Raw genomic sequence first — 21,261 nt, 5'->3', positions numbered from 1 at the left:
ATTTCTCTAAATTGATCAATGATGTTTCCTATAAAAGTGGATAGAAAATTAAAGCTTAGAACTAAAATTTACATTATTATACATAAAATATCAGCACGAAATAATCAATTGGCGAATTAAACAATTACTAAAACGAAGTAAAGGACTGTTGATGTTTTTCGCAATCACACAGAAAGGAGGGTTAAAGCCGGATAGTAGAGGGGGTGGAGCTTCGTGCTGTGGCGGCGTCACCAGGTCAGCAGCCAATAGGAACTCGTAGAGCTGACGTCATTCTAAATATAGACACACGGTGAGTCACTGGATAAAAAGCTGGGGCTCTCTCTGTTCAGCCAATATTCAGCTGACCTATCTTGTCTCGGTCTCTTGGTGTAGTTAGTAGTCCTTTTGCGCGATAATGCTCTCATTTTAGAATGTTTTTTTGATGGATTTATTGTGTTTATATAGTGTTATTAGTGTGTTGATATTGTTTTGAACTGTGAATTATATTGGTAGAAACAAATGGTTCGTAACTCGAGTGTCCCCAAAATGGAACCAACGTTCTACGATGAGCCAAACTTTGCACAACGGGACTTAAATACACTCAAACGTACCATGACTTTAGATTTGAATAACCGAGGGGCTAAAAAACTTAAACTTGTTGAAAATCAATCTCCTGCTATTTTATCATCACCAGATCTGATAATGTTAAAACTGGCTTCGCCCGAACTTGAAAAAATGATAATTGACCAGCAAAACGGTATGGTAACAACCACACCCACCCCTACAACTATTTTTTTCCCTTCCAGAAATGTAACAGAAGAACAGGAAAGTTATGCCCGTGGATTTATGGATGCCCTCAATGAATTGCACAATAGTGATTCTTCTCAAGGAGGTAACCAGCAGGACACATCTAGAAGCACATATGCATCTCTAGATTCACAGTATCCTAATAATTATGGTTTTGGTATGTCACCTGATAACTCAGTTGTTATAAAGGATGAACCTCAAACTGTTCCTAACTTGAATTCTCCTCCCATGTCTCCAATTGATATGGAAAGTCAAGAGAGAATTAAGTTAGAGCGGAAGAGGCAAAGGAACCGAGTAGCAGCATCTAAATGCCGAAGGAGGAAATTAGAACGGATAGCACTTCTCGAAGAAAAAGTTAAAGTACTGAAAGGTGAAAATGCTGAACTTTCACAAGTAGTAAACAGACTTAAAGAACAAGTATATCATCTGAAACAACAAGTGATGGAGCATGCCAAAAGTGGTTGTCATATTTCGGTGACAGTTGCATCCTCTGCTGTATAAAGTTTGGCTCAATTACAATGATTCGCTAGGTAATATAACTATGGATTAAGTTTTTTTTATAATTTATAGATATTACCTATAAATTGTGGTTCTATGTACCTACTTTTTGTGTCAAAACTAAATCCATTTGTAAGCCTTAATTCATTGTTCAGTTACCATTAAACTTGATTGTTTAAAAATATATATATATCTTGTTCATACCCATATTAATTTATTATGTATTGGCCTTGTTTATTTCAATGTTAATATATGTAATTTAAAGATTTTCTGTAAATTCATTACTTTAACGATCAAATGTGTTGAAAGCAAAAATATTTATAATGGTGAGAATTTTTATAATTGCCTTATGTGATGATCTCTGATGTAACTGATAAAATTATGATCACCTTAAATATGTAAGACGGAAAACAGAAAGTCGATTTTTTTTTTTTATCAGTACAAAATAATTTATGTATATTAATTTGTTAATATTTTGAATCCTTGCATATACTGTGAGATAATTGAATTAGTTCATTAATGTATATTTAGAATTATGTTGATTATTTTTAAATATTTATTAATTTAATTCTATTTGTTTTAATTTCATATTATTTTAAAGTGATTCTGAGGAATGTATGAGCATACATTTATGTATGTTGATTATTTATACAATTCAACCATACTGGAATCAGCCTGTATGGAAAAAATAATTCACAGTCCTTATTAGTGTATTAATTATGAAGCTATGATGGTAATAATTAAAATTCTTCCCCCCCCCCCCCAATTTTAAGTATTCTATTTTTAATAAGTATGTATACATTATTGAATTTCTAACAAAATTTTATGGTCAATTAAAGTTTTATTATCTTGACCTGCTATTTTATTAGATAAATATATGTACTTTTATAATGAAGTTAGTTTTTAAATGACTTAACTGTGAATAAACAATCATAATATCTAGTCTTATTTTAGAAATTCTTTTGCTAACTTTGCAATGCTCCACATTTTTATATGATCATCGAAATCAACAATTGTGTACTAATTGATTTCTATAAATATTTGAAATTAAATCAAATCAAATATGGGCTTTGCCTAATTTTAGTTACCACATAAACTTGATTACTCTGTAATTCAGTAAGAGAACACACATTCCTGTTTTGCTTATTTTATATTAGTATTTATTTTTAAGTATTCTATTTTATTATAGTATTCTAAATTCTATTTTATTATGAATTTGATTAATTTTATTTAATGGAAAAGCTGGTTTAATACTGCTTTTAAAGTTGCTCTGGCTATTTTTTTTTTGTAACCTTAGATTAACATTTTTGCATATGCTTATATTGTTCTAAAAATCTGGAGATTTCCTGTATTGTAAAAGTTTGTTTTAATTTTATTTTTATAAAGGTTTATGTTATATATATATATTTTTTTTTTTTGTTAATTTTGCTTTCAAACTATTGTTCAATTCGTTAGTTATATTTAGGTCTACTAAGGCAAATTTAAATCAGAGGATTTAGGTTTTGAAATAAGATGACCAATTTTAGGATCATCATGTATCAATTTATTCATTACTTTCGTCTCTCATGCCTTGGTCTAAGCTTTATTATCTTACTGATACCATTTTTGCTTTGTATATTTCAATGGTAGATTCTACTGATACCATTTATGCTGTGTATATTTCAAAGAAATATTTATCAAAATATTTAATTTTTCTATTTTAATTTTTCTGTGATTAATAATATTTAGACAATATTGTAAGTGGTATCATTGTAATTAATCATTTTAATTTTAATATATTTTTTTTATTTATATTTATGATGTATATAAAATAATTTTGTCTATTTTACTCATCTTTTTAGAAATCCACTAACTAGATACATCATTATTTATGGCGGGAATGTGCAAGTGAAGCCCATTTATTTTGTTCATATTGCACAGTTTCAAATTGTTAAAGATTAAGTTGAGTGTATTTGTTTAAGTAATTATAGTCTAAAATTCATGAAATAGTATTTTTATGTATATTAGTAGTGATATTTCAAACATACTTAAGTGAACTGTAAGAATGCTTCTTATACTTTTCGAGCTCTATTTTTGTGATTCAACAGCCATAATAATACACGTGCCTTTCTTATATATGATCTGGTATTTAAAAATTATCAGTCTATGTTTAAGATCACAGGATTCTGGTCGATCAATTTATATTTTTTATAATCAATTTATACGGATTTATATAAAATATTGAGTAGATTATAAATAAATATATACATATATTTTATATATGTATATATTCATATTTATACATATATTAAAGTGTAATGTGATAAGAAAAAATTACTATTGTATTTTTTAGTTTGTATAATTTTTTAAAAAAACAATTATTTCTATTTTTAGAAATAAATTCTTATTTAAATTTTTATTTTATTTCTTTTCCCACAAGTCACCATTATTTATTTCTTGCACTTAAAAATATGCCCAGAAGATGATTTAGGTTGGTTGCTTACTTCATTAGAAAATTAAGTAAATTTTTCATTTTTTATATATAAATATATTCACTGAAGTACAAAAGTAAATAAATTAATTATTATTTTAAAATGTTTGCACATAATAAGCAGCAAAGCTTTTTTACTGTGTGATTTAATTTTATGGCTGCAGTTGAAATTACATGGGGAATATGACTGCTAAAATATTATTTTTAGAGCTGATCTTTTTAATATAATTTTATTTAATTCTTGTATGATAAGTAGTATTGATTAAGTTTATTTTCATGATAGTAGTCCATTTTCAAGTCTGATTTTTTTATGTGAATAACAAAAAATGGTTGTGGCTTAGTTAAATGTTAGATAAATAAAATATATTTTTGTTGGTCAAAATTGGCCACCAATGAATTTTTTTTTTTTTTATTAAATCCGGTAAAAACATGTGTATATATTTATGTATTCAATAAAAGCACGAAATAAAATTGATTTATTGGTAAAATTATGTTTAAGTCAGGAAACAACAGCAAAGAGTTTTTACCTAGTTCTCAAATTTTATAGCTGCTCCAGTAGCTATCATGTTAGTGTTCAATTCTACGATAGTTGATTGATGGCAACACTGTCTTGTGAACAGTGGGAGAGGTTACATGTTTTTTCTTTGTATTCCGTTGTTACTTTCTACTTTCTTTGTATTTATTGACTTTATCAATAAACAATTAATATTTGGACCACTGCATATTTATTTATGCCCAGAAAGTGAAATATTTATTGTTGGTGAAATTTTCGGTGAATGTGATTGCGGTTATAGAGCACGTGAATTCGGATTATTTCTCATTCGTTTTCGGTCGGTTAATTGATTATGATTTCCACATGTTCCGGTATTTTACTGTTCGGTATGATTGGTGTTAAACAATTTGATAGACTAAATTTCGCGAATTGGTTCTTCAGAGTTAAATTAATCTTAGAACAGAATGAACTCCTTCACGTGCTTACTAAAGATCCTCTAGCAGAAGACACTGGGCTGAAAGATTTCAAAACCGCTGATGTTAAGGCTAGATCGATTTTGATTGGTCGTATGTGCGATAATATACTAATTTTAATAAAAGATAAAACGTCAGCCAAAGACATTGTGAACACTTTCAAAAACATATGAGATAACCGGTATTAAAAGCATTGTGATGGCTCAGAAAGCATAGAGGAAAATGGAGTATAAGCTTGAAAAACCTCTTCAGGAATTCCCTCAATAACTTGAGTCGATGGCAGCTGAATTAAGGATGGCTGGTGGTAAGGTAAAAAATGAAGATGCTCTACATCAGTTAGTGCCATGCCACCCGAATTTGATTCAGTGGTTTTCCGCTCTTGTTATTTTATGTGGCAGCAAGCAGAATGAAATAACTTTGGATTACATAAGACATACTCTTTTAGCTGAAGAAGAAAGAATATTGAAAAATGAGGGGTCTTAACCTCATAATGCATTTTCTTCCGATAGAAACTAAGGTAATCCATCCCCAAAATAAAAAAAAAAAAGTTTTTATGAATGAATGAAAAAATAATTTTATTCTGGGACATATGTCCCCTAAGAATAAATACATGGTTCATATATTAAGATTTTTATCTGGCAAGCCTTTACAAATTTTCAGATAGTAAAATGAAATTACATTGGTATATTAGCTATATATATTAGCTTTACTACTGTTTATAATGTTAATCAATATATGCCTATTTATCTGATTACAATGATGTGCAGGTTTGGTTATACAATAAGTGGAGGAATAGGTTTTCTTTAAAGCAAAGAATGGATGAGGACTGGCGAATGGAGATGGGAAGAGAATTCCAGAAGGAGGTTGGACGAATGACGAAGGATTTGCTAAAGAAGGCGGTTCTATAGGAGGGCAGAGAGAGAGAAATACTTTATTCATTCATGCTGCCCAAACACATCGGACTGCTACATTACACAGCATACTTATCAATCCGTGATCGGACATATATAAATTACATATTTTTACATGGTATAATAAAATATAAAGAAAACATTTTCTTTTATTTTATTTTTTTTTTTTTCCACGGTTTTCTTTTACAATTACAAATTTCAGTATACACACCAAATACAAAGATTTCAATTTATTCCTTTTTTTTTCTTTCCCCCTCTTCTCCATTCCATTTCACAATTTTTATTTCATTTGATTGACAAATCCACTCTCCCGAATTCCCCCTCTCAGATCCTCCTCAGTGACCTGCTAAACAAATTCACTATCAGACGGCAGTGCGAGATCAAACCAGAGAAATACTAGTCACAGTAATAGATAAGTTTACAGTAAAACAAACAAATAAATACATTTTATCAAAACAAAACTAATACATAGATAGAAAGGAAAATATACCGTCGGTGTCAACGCCATAAACCTCCTCGAAGCAGATGAAGTCTTTTCTTTCAAGGAACTTTATCAATTCTTCTTTGACCCTATGGTGCCGGCGTGTTATAAGGAGGGAGTTGTTGGGGCATTTTCCCAGCACGTGGGCTGGTGTTTCAGACTCTGCCGCATTTGCGACAAAGGGGCTCAACTTCTTGCTGTCTGGCATTTTTTTGATCGCGTCGATGATTCTGGCACTTACATGTGCTCCCGGCAGACTTTTTATGAAGCCCCTTTGACTTTAATATGATAAATCAATCGGTTGGGATCTAGTGTTTAATGAGTGGATGGATGAACGATGAGTGAGGAGATCTAGGATATAGGTAGGTTTTTTGATTTTAAGAACTTGGAATAGGAAAACACCTAGGAGGTATTGCCTTCGGGAGGTTAGATAGAGACATTTCAACTCGGTATACCAGCGGAAGACTTGAGAGCGCCTTGGGAACCCAAAGATAAATCTTACAAAGCAATTCATGAGTCTCTTCAGTCTCAACTCTAGTCCTGCAGATAGCCCTACATACACCAAGGATCCGTAGTCGAAGTGGGGGAAGACGAGAGGATACTAGGAGCTGACGGGTGTTTTGAGGAATGGAATTATGGAATCTTAGGAATTGTTTGAGTATAGTTATGGATTTGCGTGTGATTTGGGAAATGTGGTTATTCCAGGAGCGGTGTTGGTCAAAGGTGACACCAAGATTTTTTATTGTAGGATAGAAGCGAATCGGTTGGTTGTAAAGGAAGAGTAGAGGACAGCAAGGGAGTGAATGAAGGAGGCGCTTGGAACCAATAAGAATGGCCTTGATTTTTTCAGCATTCAGCTTCAAATCATTGTTAGACCCCCATGCGTTAATGCTGTTAACATCTTCTTGTATCTTTTGGATGGCCTTAAGCATCTCGGAGGGATGGAAGGACAGATAGATTTGGAGATCGTCTGAATATAGGTGGTATTGTGCGTGGTGAATGGAATCAAGAAGGATTTTATATGTTATTATTGCAAGGCTCAGGGTCACACGAAAAAATATTGTCCTGAATTAATGAATTGTAGCGAAGAGAGAGCAGCTGCCGTAGAAGAGGATTTTTTATTTTTTACTTCTGTAGATAGTAACAAAGAAATGTCGCTATGTTGTGAAAAAAAAGAACCTTCAAATCTCAATGATTGTTTAGCATGCCTCATTGTAATGGTAAGGAAACTAGATATTGAAAATACTCAGTTAAATAAAAATATTAACATTTCTGAAAACAATAGAGCAGCAGAAGTGGCCAGAATCTTTATGTGATAAGGAATTATTGAAAGCGAAGGTTTTAATTAATGAACTATCCAAGGAAAAAACCAAAGTCGAGTTGGATGCTCCAAGACTCTTTATTGCAAATGATGATCTTAGGCTAGATCAAAAGAAAAAGGAATGCTTATTATTTCAGACTTATTTGTCAGAAAGTGAAAGTAAACTACAAGAAATAACATCCAAAAATGAACAAATTCTAAATGAGAAAAAAAGGCTTAAAGATGAAAATATTTTATTAAAATATGATAAAAACACCCTTTCTTTAGAATTGACATTAAGTAACAATTAGAATAGGTAATATTACTGAGAGTGGTTAAAGAAAATCCATTACAAACATTGCGGGAGGATATAGTGTTTAAGGAACAATTATTTGAACAGTAATTGTTTGAAACAATCAAGCCTGAAGAAAATGACTGAACTTTTCTCTTTTTTTTTTTATATGTAGAATTGGGAGAAGGTATTAGTGTTCAATTCTACAATAGTTGATTAATGGCAACACTGTCTTGTGAACAGTGGGAGAGGTTACATGTTTGTTCTTTGTATTTGATTGTTACTCTCCACTTCCTTTGTACCACTGCATATTTATATATTGGGCCCTAATTTAATACATTACCCGTTGAAATAGTTACTTGGAGATGAAAACGAAATATTCTTTTCAGTTTTTGGTAATTGTTTCGCTCAGCTCCCCCAAAATGGCGGAAGCCCATTTTTTCCGAACGTGAGCATACTGCCGGTCCCGAACGGAGCCGAGAGTCTCCGGAGGTGACCGATTCCCAGCTGCTCTTTGAAAAATAAATTCCCACAACTTCGACAGGGATTTTTTCCCACTAGAGGGAATTTCTACTGGGAAATATTAGTAGTGAAATCCTCCACTACCTTCCCGCCGCTCCCCTACTATTCAACTTCCTTCCTATGTTATTTGTTTTTATCTGTAATTATGAACTTTTTTGTGAGTACTTATATGAATAAGATATTTATTTAATAGTCTGTCTGACTAGAATAATAAGGTTCTATCGAGCAGTAATTTAATAAGAATAAGATATTTATTTTATAGTTTGTCTGAATATAATAGTAAGGTTCTCTTGAGCTGTGATTTAATAAGAATAAGATATTTATTTTATAGTTTGTTTAATTAATATAACAGTCAGGCAGTCCGCTAATTGTCAATTTTGTATTTGATAGGTGTGGGTATAAGTGAAAAGATAGAAAAAAGTATCTCACGATTTTATAAAGTAAGTTGTAAAAAATTTCAATTACAGCTCAAGAGAACCTTATTATTCTAGTCAGATTAACTATTAAACAGTTATCTTAATCTTATTTACTTACAGCTCAAGAGAACCTTATTATTTATTATATTCAGACAAACTATAAAATAAATGTCTTATTCTTATTAAATTACAGCTCAAGAGAACGTTACTATTATATTCAGACAAACTATAAAATAAATATCTTATTCTTATTAAATTACAGCTCAAGAGAACCTTACTATTATATTCAGACAAACTATAAAATAAATATCTTATTCTTATTAAATTACAGCTCAAAAGAAACTTATTGCTCTAGTGTGATTAACTATTAAACGATTTTCTTTTCTTATTAAAAGTATACCATATAAAATAAATGCTTCCGATACATTTTCAGGTTACAGAGTCTAAGTAATATAATTTAGTTCTTCTAACTATAGTAAATATAAGAAGTAAGTAAACGTATATATTACAAAATATTTATAAGTCAGAACTGCAGCCGAAAATAGTGGTGTATTATAAGCTAACCTTTATCAAAGGGGAAAAGGAGTAAGTGTGTAGGGAAAGAAATTTTCCCTCTTGAAAGGTGGTTAATTTTGTGACCTACCCATAGACGGCTTGGTTCGGAAGTGACAGTACACTCTTGTCTCCAAAAATTAGACCTCCGCCATTATTGGGGAGCTGATGGAAACAATTACCGTTTAAATTAATGCCTATAATTAAATTGTTAAAAATATAATAATTAAATTGTTAAAACTACAAAACGAAACGTTTTAAATAGTTATTACGGTGGATAAAAAAAACTGGTTGTTGTGACAACAAACAATATTTTACATTAATTTTTACAAGGGTTGTATTTTGCATTTGAATTTAAATATCTCTAAAACTAAAATTGTAGCTGTATATTTTAAGAGAGAAATATTCAGTATTTTATTCTCTTTGTAATTAGTTATAATATGAAATTTTATCTTAATGCTACACCGAGTTAGAGAGGCGAAAAGTGGAAAAGATAGTGCCAGAAATGAAATGATAAGTTTTGAACATTTGAATTAAAATAACTAAAAATCGTAGTTGCATTCTGTAAGTGAGGTAAATATTCAGTATCCCATTCTCTGTGTAATAAGGAGAGAGAGAGAGAGAAAGAAAGAAATACTTCATTCATTCATTCTGCCCAAATACATCGGGTTGCTACATTACACAGCATACTGATCAATCCATGACTGGACATATATAAATTACATATTTTTATATGATATAATATAATAGAAAGATAACATTTTTTTTCACAGTTTTCTTTTATAATGAATACCAGTCTACAAACTAACTACAAGTTTTTCAATTTATTCCTTATTTATAATTCAAATTTATCTTGATGCTACACCGATTTAGAGAGGCGAAAAATGGAAAAGCTTAGGTGTACACTGTTGAGTTACTCGACAAAATTACACAGAGCTCTAAAATTTCACTGTTATATGAAACATGGATGGAAACTAAAGAACAAATAATGGTAAATAAGTTCCATCTAATAACACAATTCAAACAACTAGTGACTTGCCTAACCATATTTTTACTGTTAGGGGTTATATCTTGAAACCATAAACCATAGTTTATGTTTTATAAAGTCGCATTTATTTGAATTTGGAGACGATCTCAGAATACAATAAATATCTGTTTACCCCTTCTTGAGCGAGAAGCTGACTACAAAAGTTAGAACTATAGCAGTTTGCCTTATCTCCTTTGGCCCTTAATTATGATGTTATCCCCCCACTATCCTTAACAGTTGTTTCCTAATTTTTATAATTTAAATAGTTTGTTTATGGTTTAATAAACAAACTAACCTGCCACACCATATTCGTATCTTATTAAGGGAAAAGGACAAAGCGAGATCGAAGTGGCATAGGACCAGATATCCAACTGAAAAAACATATTATACCAAATTAACGAACAAACTAAAAGCTGCTATTGGAAAATTTAAAATTTATTTAACTTTACTGAGACGGGTTTTCCCTACAACTAGCGCTCCGAGTCATACAAATTACCCTGGTCTACATCCTCATTTCAACTACAATCTACCCGATATAAACTATATCCTATCATCCTTCCTGTTGGAACTCCAAGAAACCATTAAACCACTTATTACACTTCTCACTAGAATCCTTACCGAAATTACTTTTAATCTCCCACGATGAGTGCAAACCCTCTATCCTTTTGTGGAACGCTAATGGACTACATAACCACCGTGACGAAATCGATATATTTCTCCACAACAAACACATAGACATTGCACTGTTGACAGAAACTCTACTCAACAATCACATTTCTACATACGTGACTACATTACTTACCGATCAGACCACCCAGACAACACTTCACACGTCGAATCGTGGATCCTTATCCATAAATCATTATCCCATTCCCTCCTTCCACTCCAACTGACGCTATCCAATCAACCTCTGTAATCATTTCAACTCGTCCTTTCCATTTAACAGTATCAGCTGTATACTGCCCCCTGGTAATTCACTTTCCTACAACCACCTTGATTCTTTATTCCAAGCGCTTCATTGCTGGAGGAGACTATAATGCCAAACATCAACGATGGGGATGTCTTGCATGTAATACCCGTGGAAATTTCCTGTCCAGTGTCACTACCTCCAATATTTATTCTATCCTCTCGCCCATGAGTCCTACTTACTGGTCTACATCCCTCAAGAAACGTCCCGATATCCTTGATATATTTATCACCTCCCAAATTTCCTGTTTCCGGACCAATATCGAATCTATAGATGACCTTTCCTCAGACCACAATCCAGGTATCCTTTTCTTACATTCGAACTTCTTTCCTAAGCCCTCTCCTCCCTCATTGATTAAAGGACGAGTTAACTGGGACAAATTTCGTGATGATTTAGAAAACAAACTGGACTTAAAAATTCCACTTAAGACTAAACATGACATTGACGAAGCTATAGAAAACTTGATAGAATCTATAAGATTTTGCATATATGACAATTCAACTATCAGTAAAACTAATAATACCATACCTACTAACTTGTCACACCACATTCGCATCTTATTAAAGGAAAAACGAAGTGGCACAGGACTAGATATCCAACATCATCCAGAATTTACCAATCCGCAAAGCTCCTGGTTATGACCTAATTACATCCCATGTTCTAAAACATCTTCCTCGAAAATCTGTTATCTCACCTACATCTACAATGCTGTCCTCAGATCCACATATTTTCATGACCCATGGAAATTATCCACAATCAAAATGATTCCCAAACCTGGCGGCTTTCGAGGTTTGGGAATCATTTTGTTATAAGGCCTATCTGGACATACGGAATTGAGCTACGGGGCTCCACTAAACCATCTAATTCCTCTAAAATCCAATCCTTACAATCCAAAATCCTTAATGCTCCTTACTTTGTCACAAATAGAGTCATCCATAAAGTACATGTACCATATGTAACCGATTTAGCCCGAACCAGAGAGCCAATCCTTCCATTATTAACTCCCTAACCACTCAAACCCATTAGTTTGTAGCAGGCAGCGAGCACGGAGTGCCTCTGCAACCCTCTAGGGCGCAGCACTACAATCCTCTCAGAAACTAATGCCGAATGTACATAATGCTATCATTGTAAAAATATTTTATCTTGTATATATGTTTATATTTTTATATGTAATATGTAATAATGCGATTTAAACAATAAAAAAGAGTTGCCAAAAAGAGCGTACCGAACTATCTCAAGTACAGTTGGAAGTGTGAACCCTCAGTGATAACTGATCACATAAGGCCTCATGTAATTGCCGCCGGGCTGATCAGCTAATTCATCCTTACCCAGGCCTAATCATAGCACTGATAGCGTACACTCTACTTGAGATAGAAAGGTTCATTGCCAATCGTATTCTCTTAAGAGATATGTTTTTCTGTACGCATACCTAAGATGAAGGCCTACCTCCTTCAATCCTCTCCTTCTCTCCAACAACCTTAGTCCATCAGCTTCATCTCGGCAAATAAGATTGTAACCTGATCCCTAACGGCTACACTCGTCCGTCCGCTTCATCTCGGCACCCGGTGTAGTTGATCCCGTCTCTCCACAGCTCTAGGCCGTCCACTTCATCTCGGCAGCTAGAGCTGTTACCTATCCTTATCAGCTTACTAGTCCGTCCGCTTCATCTCAGCAACTAGAACTTTTACTCTACCTCAGACTCTCTTACCTAGACCTTCTCTACCTACGTCAGTGTCCAGGGCTCATCCCCTGGCATGGCCGTTCCTTTCCTCCTAACTTACTACTGAATACGCCATGTCGAGGGCCTTCAGTAGAGTTGCTATTAGGCTGGAGATCCGCCTAAGAGTAGACAACCCCGACAAGTTTCTGACCTTGCTTTCTCTTCCATTCCTGACAATCCATCGAGACGCCTGAAAAGAAGGACTCCAAACCTTGTAATGTAAAAATGTTTATAGAGTGCTTCCAATGGATAGTTTCTCTACATGCCTGTATCAAACCATTATGATCTTACATCAAATTTACTAGATATATTATTTTTTTATTATTAAAAAAAAAAAAGCTCTTTCTACCTTCAAACGAATTTTCTGCAATCTGACCAAAACTATTGAATTTGATTTCAGCGAAAAATAATCGGGTAAAACTATGCTTCTAGTTGCTTTTTTTTAATCCTTCAAGATTTGCTTTTTGGAGACAATTGCGAGAGTACGATTTTACCTCTTTATGATACGATGTCTTCTGGAAATTCACGATCATTTATTTTGGATGTTTTTCTGCGCGATTTCACGAAATTCAGCTTCTGAGAAGCCTTTCGGTCCGTGTTTTTTTTTTATTGTTCATTGATATAATTTTTTTTTTTAAATTATTTATTGTACGGTGGAGTGAGATGATCCAAACATTCTACTGATAGATGGGTAACTCAAATACGTAGGTCATGTATATAAGTATCCCTGAATTTTATGATTATCGGAGAAATGTTGAGAGATTTATCACAATTAATATTTAATTGAAAAAAATATATATTTTTTATTAAATTAATAATTTTTTTTCACTTCTGGGAGGGGGGCAGTTTTCCCTCCTGCCCCCCTGGGTACACCCACGGCATGGAGCCATTATAACGTCGTAATAGTGATTAAACAAAAATTGTATACTTTCACTCACTTATATTCGAGATCCATAACTTGGAGGAATCGCTAAATTGTGGATGATCCACATCTTAGTTCTGTAATTTCCAACTGAAGACAATAATTTTCTCTTTTCCTGTTTTTTCTAGCACTAAGTGGGAGAATTCTGTTTAAAATGTCCACATATTTTATATGACCTATAGCACCGTCTATAAATTCAAGAATATCCCATTCCAGCAGTTATACAATCCCAAAATTCCGGAATGACTTACCTTCTATGTTTAACTGTGAGAACTGCATCTCGTTTTCATTTCAAACTACTGTAGAAATAATTTTTGTTCAGATTAAAATATGAAAAATATAAGTAAATTACGTTCTGATACTTGTTCAGTGCGGGATACATTTGTTTTATTATTAATAAATGAATCAATTACTAGAAACATAAACACAATGTGTGTGATCAGTATAAATTATCTATCATTGTAAACATAGTAAAGATAAAAGCACCAGCTGTTCAAGTTTGTATTGGATATACGACCACACTCATCGTGTGTCAATAGATTAAATAATTTATTTTGTTGCATTTTAAACAAAAAAAAATCAACAATAAATATCGTTTTGTAAAAACTTATTCCTTTTATTTTAATTATAGGATATAAGATACGATTTGTGTGAAGAAAATTTTGAAAAATATTAAGTAGTTTATTATAATAACGACACAATTAAGAATACAGTTTGATCATTGGGGCGGGGGGGGGCCCTGGGCTGATAGAATTTTATTTTTTGGACAAATATATAGGAACAATGTTTTCCTGCATATTGTCATAACACTTGGTAAAGTTAATATGTCGTGACAGTTCAGTCAAGGCGTACACATATGCCAGTTAAACGTGGCTGTTAATCATCTGGTATTACTTGTAATATTAACAATAACGCCAGACCTGGTGATATATTACTTTCATGACAGTAAAAATGTCGTGACAGTGAATGGTGGCATGATAGTTACTAACATAAAATGTATACATGTGATAGTTGCTTCACTAACATTACTTGTACTATCAACTATCACGCCAGAGCTAGTACGACAGTACAATCATACAGTAACAGTTATAACTTTTACAGATTTATACTTGTTTTTCTAACTGTTAAAGTATACGAATATATATATATATATATATATATGTATTTATACAACTTGTATAATGAGGGTACCTCTCGTAAAGGACAAAAATAAGTTATCATGAATGTCCGCTATTGAGAGGTTCCACTGTACCACTTCATTGTCTGGCACTTTCCAAAGAATTGATAATCTTCAAATTTTATTCCTAGTCAAGAAACACTCCTTTGACTTTTCTGCAACAATCCATTTGACTGCAAATTTTGACAAATATTTGTCCAATTTCCTTTTGAGAGTACTCAGTATCAATAAGATGAAATTTAGTCGAAAATGCAATGGTTTTTATTACCCTTTCCAAGATGGAGCCTTTTTTAAAGAAACTCAATTGTTTAAATTGAGATGATGCACAGCAAACAAAATTTCACTCGAGTTAGCTGGCTATAATACATATTATTACAAACAGAAATATTATAGTTAAAATATTTATAAAAATTATCAAGGACACACGTGACGTTATATTATTCAAACCATGAAAGTTTTAAAATCGAGAAAACTGTTTCATGTATTCAATTTAAAGATTTATACCCTCAGAAAGAGGATACAATTTTCAAATCATGGGAGTGGGCCGATACCCCATTCACCTTAAACCTAATTATCACAAAGAACGGAACAAAATGAGCTGGATTGTTTTTACGGAGTTTTTTTTTTTTTACGGCGTGGAAAACGGTTTTTTCAACTGGCTACAAGGAATGTCCGCGCCCAGAACAAGGAGTGCGAACTTGTGGAGGAAATTAAGAGGGCCAAAATGGGTCTGCTAGCAATGACAAAAACTAAGAGGGAAGGAATGGGAGAAGTTAGGATACAGAACTATACTCTGGTGAAAATAACAATGAGAGAGCAGCCGATGGAGTGTGTTTCTTGTTCCATGTAAGCCTTCAGAGAGAAGTGGATGGCTGTGAATGCATCCCCACAGTTTTGGGGATCCGAATGGCCGGATAGGCTGTAGCTACAGGAGGTGATCTAGAACCTTAGGAAGATGTGGAGAAGAGTTACTCAACGACAACGGGGAAAAAATCTTAAGCTTCTGTGTATCAAACGACCTTGTTACAATGAATATACTCTTTCCGCATAAAGAATGTCATAAATATACCAGAGAGGAGCAAGGAAGAAACGAACAATCTATTACACATTATATTCCGGTTAAAAGAGAGGAAATGCGGGAAATACTGGATGCCAGAATCAAAAGAGAATTTGAGATCGGAATTGATCGTCCAAGAAAAGAAGGAAGCTTGAAAGAATCATCTGAACCTGAAAACTCCCGCTGCTTATCAACTGTACAAGGACCGGAGGAAACAAGCCAAGTTAAAAGTGCTGGAAGCGAAAAAGAAATCATGTGTAGATTTTGGCCGGAAGCTCGTGGAATATTCTAAAGAAAACCAGAAGATCTTCTATAAGATTCTCAAAGAAATGAGAGGGGACGACCTACGTATCTGAATGGAATTAAGGATAGAAATAGAGATATTATCTGGTGCGATGAACTCATCATGGAAAGATGGAGGGAGTATTTCCAAGATCTGCAAGAGGGAAGAGATGTAGAGCTCGGTGAGACCCAGAGGGATGCAGAGAGGGGTTAAAGACGATTACATCAGTGAAGAAGAACTTCAAGAAGCCATCAACTAAGTCAAACTGAGCAAAGCAGTAGGTCTTGACGAAATGATTAAATACATAGGTAGTAAAGGCCAAGAGATGTTCCTCCACCTTTTGAATCTCATTTGGAAAGAAAAGAGAATTCTTAAAGAATAAGAATTTGCAGTGATCGTTCCTATTTATAAGAAATGCGACAATCGAGAGTGTGGCAACCACTGTGGAATATCAATTCTCAGTATACCCAGCAAAGTGTACTCTAGAATACTGGAGACATGAATAAGAACAGTGGTTGATAGTTAGCCCGAAGAACAATACGGTTTCAGAGCACAACGAAGCACGCAAGATCTCATCTTCACAAAGCGAGAAATATCGGAGAAGACTACCGAAAAGAATTTAAAAAATTCGGTTTGCTTTGTGGACCTTCAAAAGGCTTTCGACAAAGTGAGAAAAGAAGACACATAGCAGGGACTGTCAGATAGAGGCGTCGATCGAGGGATGACCTTGGCAGTGATACGTCTTTATAATAAAACCAGGGATGTGATTAGAACAAGGAACCAGAAATCACAGGAATTCGAGACAAAATCAGGTATTCATCAAGGTTGTTGCTTGAGCCCGCTGATCTTCATAGTAGTCCTAAATAAAGCAATAAAAAAAAAAGTGAAACTGAGAATCTAAACTGAGTAGGACGTTAAGTAACATATACTGAGGAAACAGACATTCTAGTTGTGTTTAAGACCAATGTAAAAACAAATTGGATGAATACTTCTAACAAGAGGAAATGTTTTTCTTGCTGTAAAGGACATGTGAGTAAAGACTGCCAAACCAAGAAAAAACCGGGTGGTGTGTGTAAAAAAACAAACCACCTAAAGAAGGACTGTTTCTTCCGTAAAAACAAAAGATCAGCAATTTCTTTCCTTACTGAAAGCTGCAGTAAGTCATAAACTGAATGGGTCTTAGATTCAGGTTCCACTAGACATATGGCCAACAGCGTAAGTATATTGTCGCAGGCACATCCTATTGATGCTGAGGTAGATCTGCCTAAAAACTGTGCATCCATGACAGCCAAAATGGTTGGTTATGTAAAAAGAGAAGAGTGTCAACTGAAAGATGTGATGTACATACCAGATCTCAGTAGAAATTTGTTTTCTGTGGATAAAATAAAACAGAATGGTGGAAATGTGACTTTTTCTAAAAACAAAGTAAAAATTGTAAAGAATGATACTGTGATTGTTGGAAAAAAATCTGAGGGATTTCATGTGGTGAACTTAAAGATTGAATCAAATGTGAAGGTTTATGCTACTAATGTACCAAAACCGAAAAAGAAATTAAAAAAGACACTGAAACATCTGTGTTCACGAAAGACTGTATAGTTGGTGTTGATGAAAAATCAATCCTTTCACCTTCTGGTAAAAATTGAACTAAAGATGAAAGAGAACTGGAACAAGCTGATGCAGGAGACCGAAATAATTTAAGATTTGAATCAGAAGAAAATCTACAGATAAAGAGGTATCCTAGCAGACTTATAGGATCATTAAGATGCACAGATGATTCTAGAGAAAAGGAAAAGACAGAAATTGTGCAACGAAAGGCCAAGAAACATCAAGACATCAAGAATAAACAGAAAGAGAAACCTGGTGACATTAAAGAAAGGTTACAGAAGGTAAAAGCTTTAAATGGTGACCCAAAAATATGTGAAAAAGATGAAGAGCATACTACATTAAATGCAGATGAAGATAATTGGGACATTAATGAAAAAAATCTGGATTGCGAAGCAACTAATTTAGGGGGAATAAGAAAGAAATATACTGGTACTAAGAAGAAGAACAAGAAACCAAGAAAGAAAAAGGGATTCAGTGTTTCAACAAAGTTAAAAAGTACAGTTAAACCTTGAGTTGATCCAAATGTTCAAAAATTGTAACTTATAAGTTTTTTCTGTGCAAGAAGCTAATATTGTAATTTAAAAATTATTTCATTAATGTATGTAAAATATTGTAAAGTGAAAATTCTGCTAATCCTGTTTTTGTAAGAAAAATTATGTAAAACTAAATGGAAAGAACTGCCAGGAAGATGTATGAGACTCGCGTGGAGGGAAGAAGGGCGAGAGGAAGACTGCACATTTCTCATCTAACAATTCAGAAAAAAACAAAAAATAATTAGGTAGCACTGTTGAATGGGTAAATAATTATAAAAACATTAATAAATATTGTTTTGTCTTGCAGAGTTATTTTAAAAAAATCAAATGCTTTTTTATTCATAATATTTGATAAAATTATAGAAACAAAATTAAAACAGTTTTACTTTAATCTATCTGAAATAACTTGTAAGTGAAAAATTGCATACCTTATGTTTTCAAGGGAAATACAGGTTTTAGCCTAGGAGCATTTTGGGGCGCGTGGGAGATGGCATGTTGCAACCGGCTTGACACGCGCGGAACACGCGTGTTGAGTTGGGTAGCGCATATTGCAATGCATACTCACGTTTAGTAGACGTGTTTATTTTGTTCATTAAAGAATAGATAAATCGATATTGCTAAGTGCTGCATATCCTGGCGGTGTAAATATTTTTTAAATGTTCTAAATACCTTGGTTATTAAAATTTTAAACAATCTTTAAGGTCAAGTTGGTATAACATCCATTTCTTATTCAACTGACTTACCAAATTATTTTTAGTTTACGTTGGGTGACATAATTTTTATTCTAAAAACATAACTTACTACTATATTACAATAACCAGAGTTTACATCAACAAGAATGCATTATTTTACATTAAAATGTTTTAACTCACACCTCCCCATCCCTCCAAACTGACTTTATAAAAAAAATTAAAATAAAAAACAATTATTTATTTTTATAAAAAAAAATTAAAGTTAACTTATTGCTTAAAATATGTGATCAAAAGGATGATATCAAATGACCTTACTACTCTACATAAATCTTACGAAATATCTTCCTAATAAGTCTCTTTTTGTACCCTGTCTTTTCATATTTCCCTCTTTTATAGATTCCCCATTATTTTATTTCTCTTTTTTATAGACATTATTTCCAAAAACAAACAAAAAATAAAATGTGCAACCTAATCTGAAGTTAGTTTTGATATATTTAGCCAAGTACCAACTCATACACACTCCCCTTTCTGACAAATTTTAATACTTCATCTACAATATATCTATTTCAATTTCCAAAACTAAGCTACATTACATGCCCTTCACTGCTAACACATTGTACAAGAATCAAACCTTGATCTTGAAAGAAGCTAACTGCTGTTTTTTTGATCATACACAACATAGTGAACCATTTTAAAAAATAAACTTAAAAACTATGGATTAGTAAATAAATATTAACACCATGATATCTGCCAAGTAAAATAAGCTTAGGTATGCAAATTAGATTTTATAAACATAATTAAAAATTAAAAATTTGATTTTAATAAAAATCGATTTTATAATTTATTATTATTTTATTTGTTTTTGGTCTGGCAGAAAATAAAAAGGATGAAATAAAGTACTAACAAAATTTTTCAAGTTTGTGTTTAGAGAATTTTTGACAAAGCTTATGATATAATATGAAAATATGTAAAAAAATTTAAATAAGACTTCTCAATGAACCAAAATTAAGATGATGTGATAATGTATTGTAACATTTTTGTTTGATTTTCTATATCTTATTTTATATTTTTGTCATCACCATGATTTCAAAAATATAAGATACCATACTCCGATACCACAGTTAAATAAAACAAATCAACACCAACTAATGACATCACTTTCAGCGTCTCATAATATCGAAAGATAACTCCTTTTCACTGTTCTAAAAAAAAAAAAAGTTATCTTTTCTACTGAAATTATTCATCACAACAAAAATTCCTATAAGCTAAATTATAGAAAAAATAAATTATTGTACAATATAAAGCCAAATTATTTATCATCCAGGAATTCAATTACTGAAAATAGACGGTGAAACGATCAGTGACCGTTTTAAGTAATAAAATGTCTTTAGTGGTGTTATATTCAAGTTTACGAAAACACATGAGGTAATGAATAAACAATCTACCAGGATAGAATAAGCCTGTAGAGCTACTTAAAGGCTCTAAACAATATAAAGGCTTAAAATAAAAAACAAATATATATATATATTTTAGTGTTTATAGCAATTGCAATTAATAAATTATAACAAAATATAACTTTAATGACCAATATTGATCCATGTCAAACTAACAAGGCATATAACTATATATATACTGAATTATTACAGTATCTGAGGCTTATGAAAAATGTAAAAAAATTCTCTTTTATATAGATTTTCAGCTCTAAGAAAAGTTGTAATTCCAATTCATAGATAGTAGAGAATTGTGTAAAAGCCAATTTTAAAGAGGAGTTAACAAAGCTTTAATCAGATGTTCGATGATTTGAGGACATCCAACATACTTGTAATGCATACACTGGGCTTTCTTTACTGTATTTGCAATGCATTGTTATTATTTATGTAATACTTTGTGTTGTTAGTATGCATCAGCAAAATCTCAGATACCTATAATTCAGCTTAAAATTAATAATTTTATATTAACCGCCGATAAATTTTAATGATCACAGGTTTTTTTATATTAACCGGAAGTACGGTTATAGTAATAAACTATTAATTAAAGAATATTCACTATGATTCATCAAGCATAAACATAAATTATAAAATAGT

At 32.5% G+C, this 21,261-nt stretch overlaps 1 protein-coding gene across 1 annotated transcript; it reads left to right on the top strand.

The window, feature by feature from the left end:
• The first annotated feature begins 317 nt into the window (after positions 1–317).
• On the top strand, positions 318–5,864 carry Jra (Jun-related antigen). The gene has a single exon (XM_014434673.2). It carries the CDS (start codon positions 499–501, stop codon positions 1,285–1,287), a length of 789 nt encoding a protein of 262 aa, XP_014290159.1. The 5' UTR covers positions 318–498; the 3' UTR covers positions 1,288–5,864.
• The last annotated feature ends 15,397 nt before the right edge of the window (positions 5,865–21,261 follow it).

Source organism: Halyomorpha halys, unplaced genomic scaffold (genome assembly GCF_000696795.3).
Source record: "Halyomorpha halys isolate HHAL.00 unplaced genomic scaffold, Hhal_1.1 Scaffold1407.1, whole genome shotgun sequence".
Lineage (NCBI taxonomy): Eukaryota > Metazoa > Arthropoda > Insecta > Hemiptera > Pentatomidae > Halyomorpha > Halyomorpha halys.
This window is presented reverse-complemented; position numbering and strand designations above follow the sequence as displayed.

Bases quoted from the DNA above. Each gene is read 5' to 3' on its own strand.
- Jra (XM_014434673.2), top strand. From the start codon at position 499: ATGGTTCGTAACTCGAGTGTCCCCAAAATGGAACCAACGTTCTACGAT.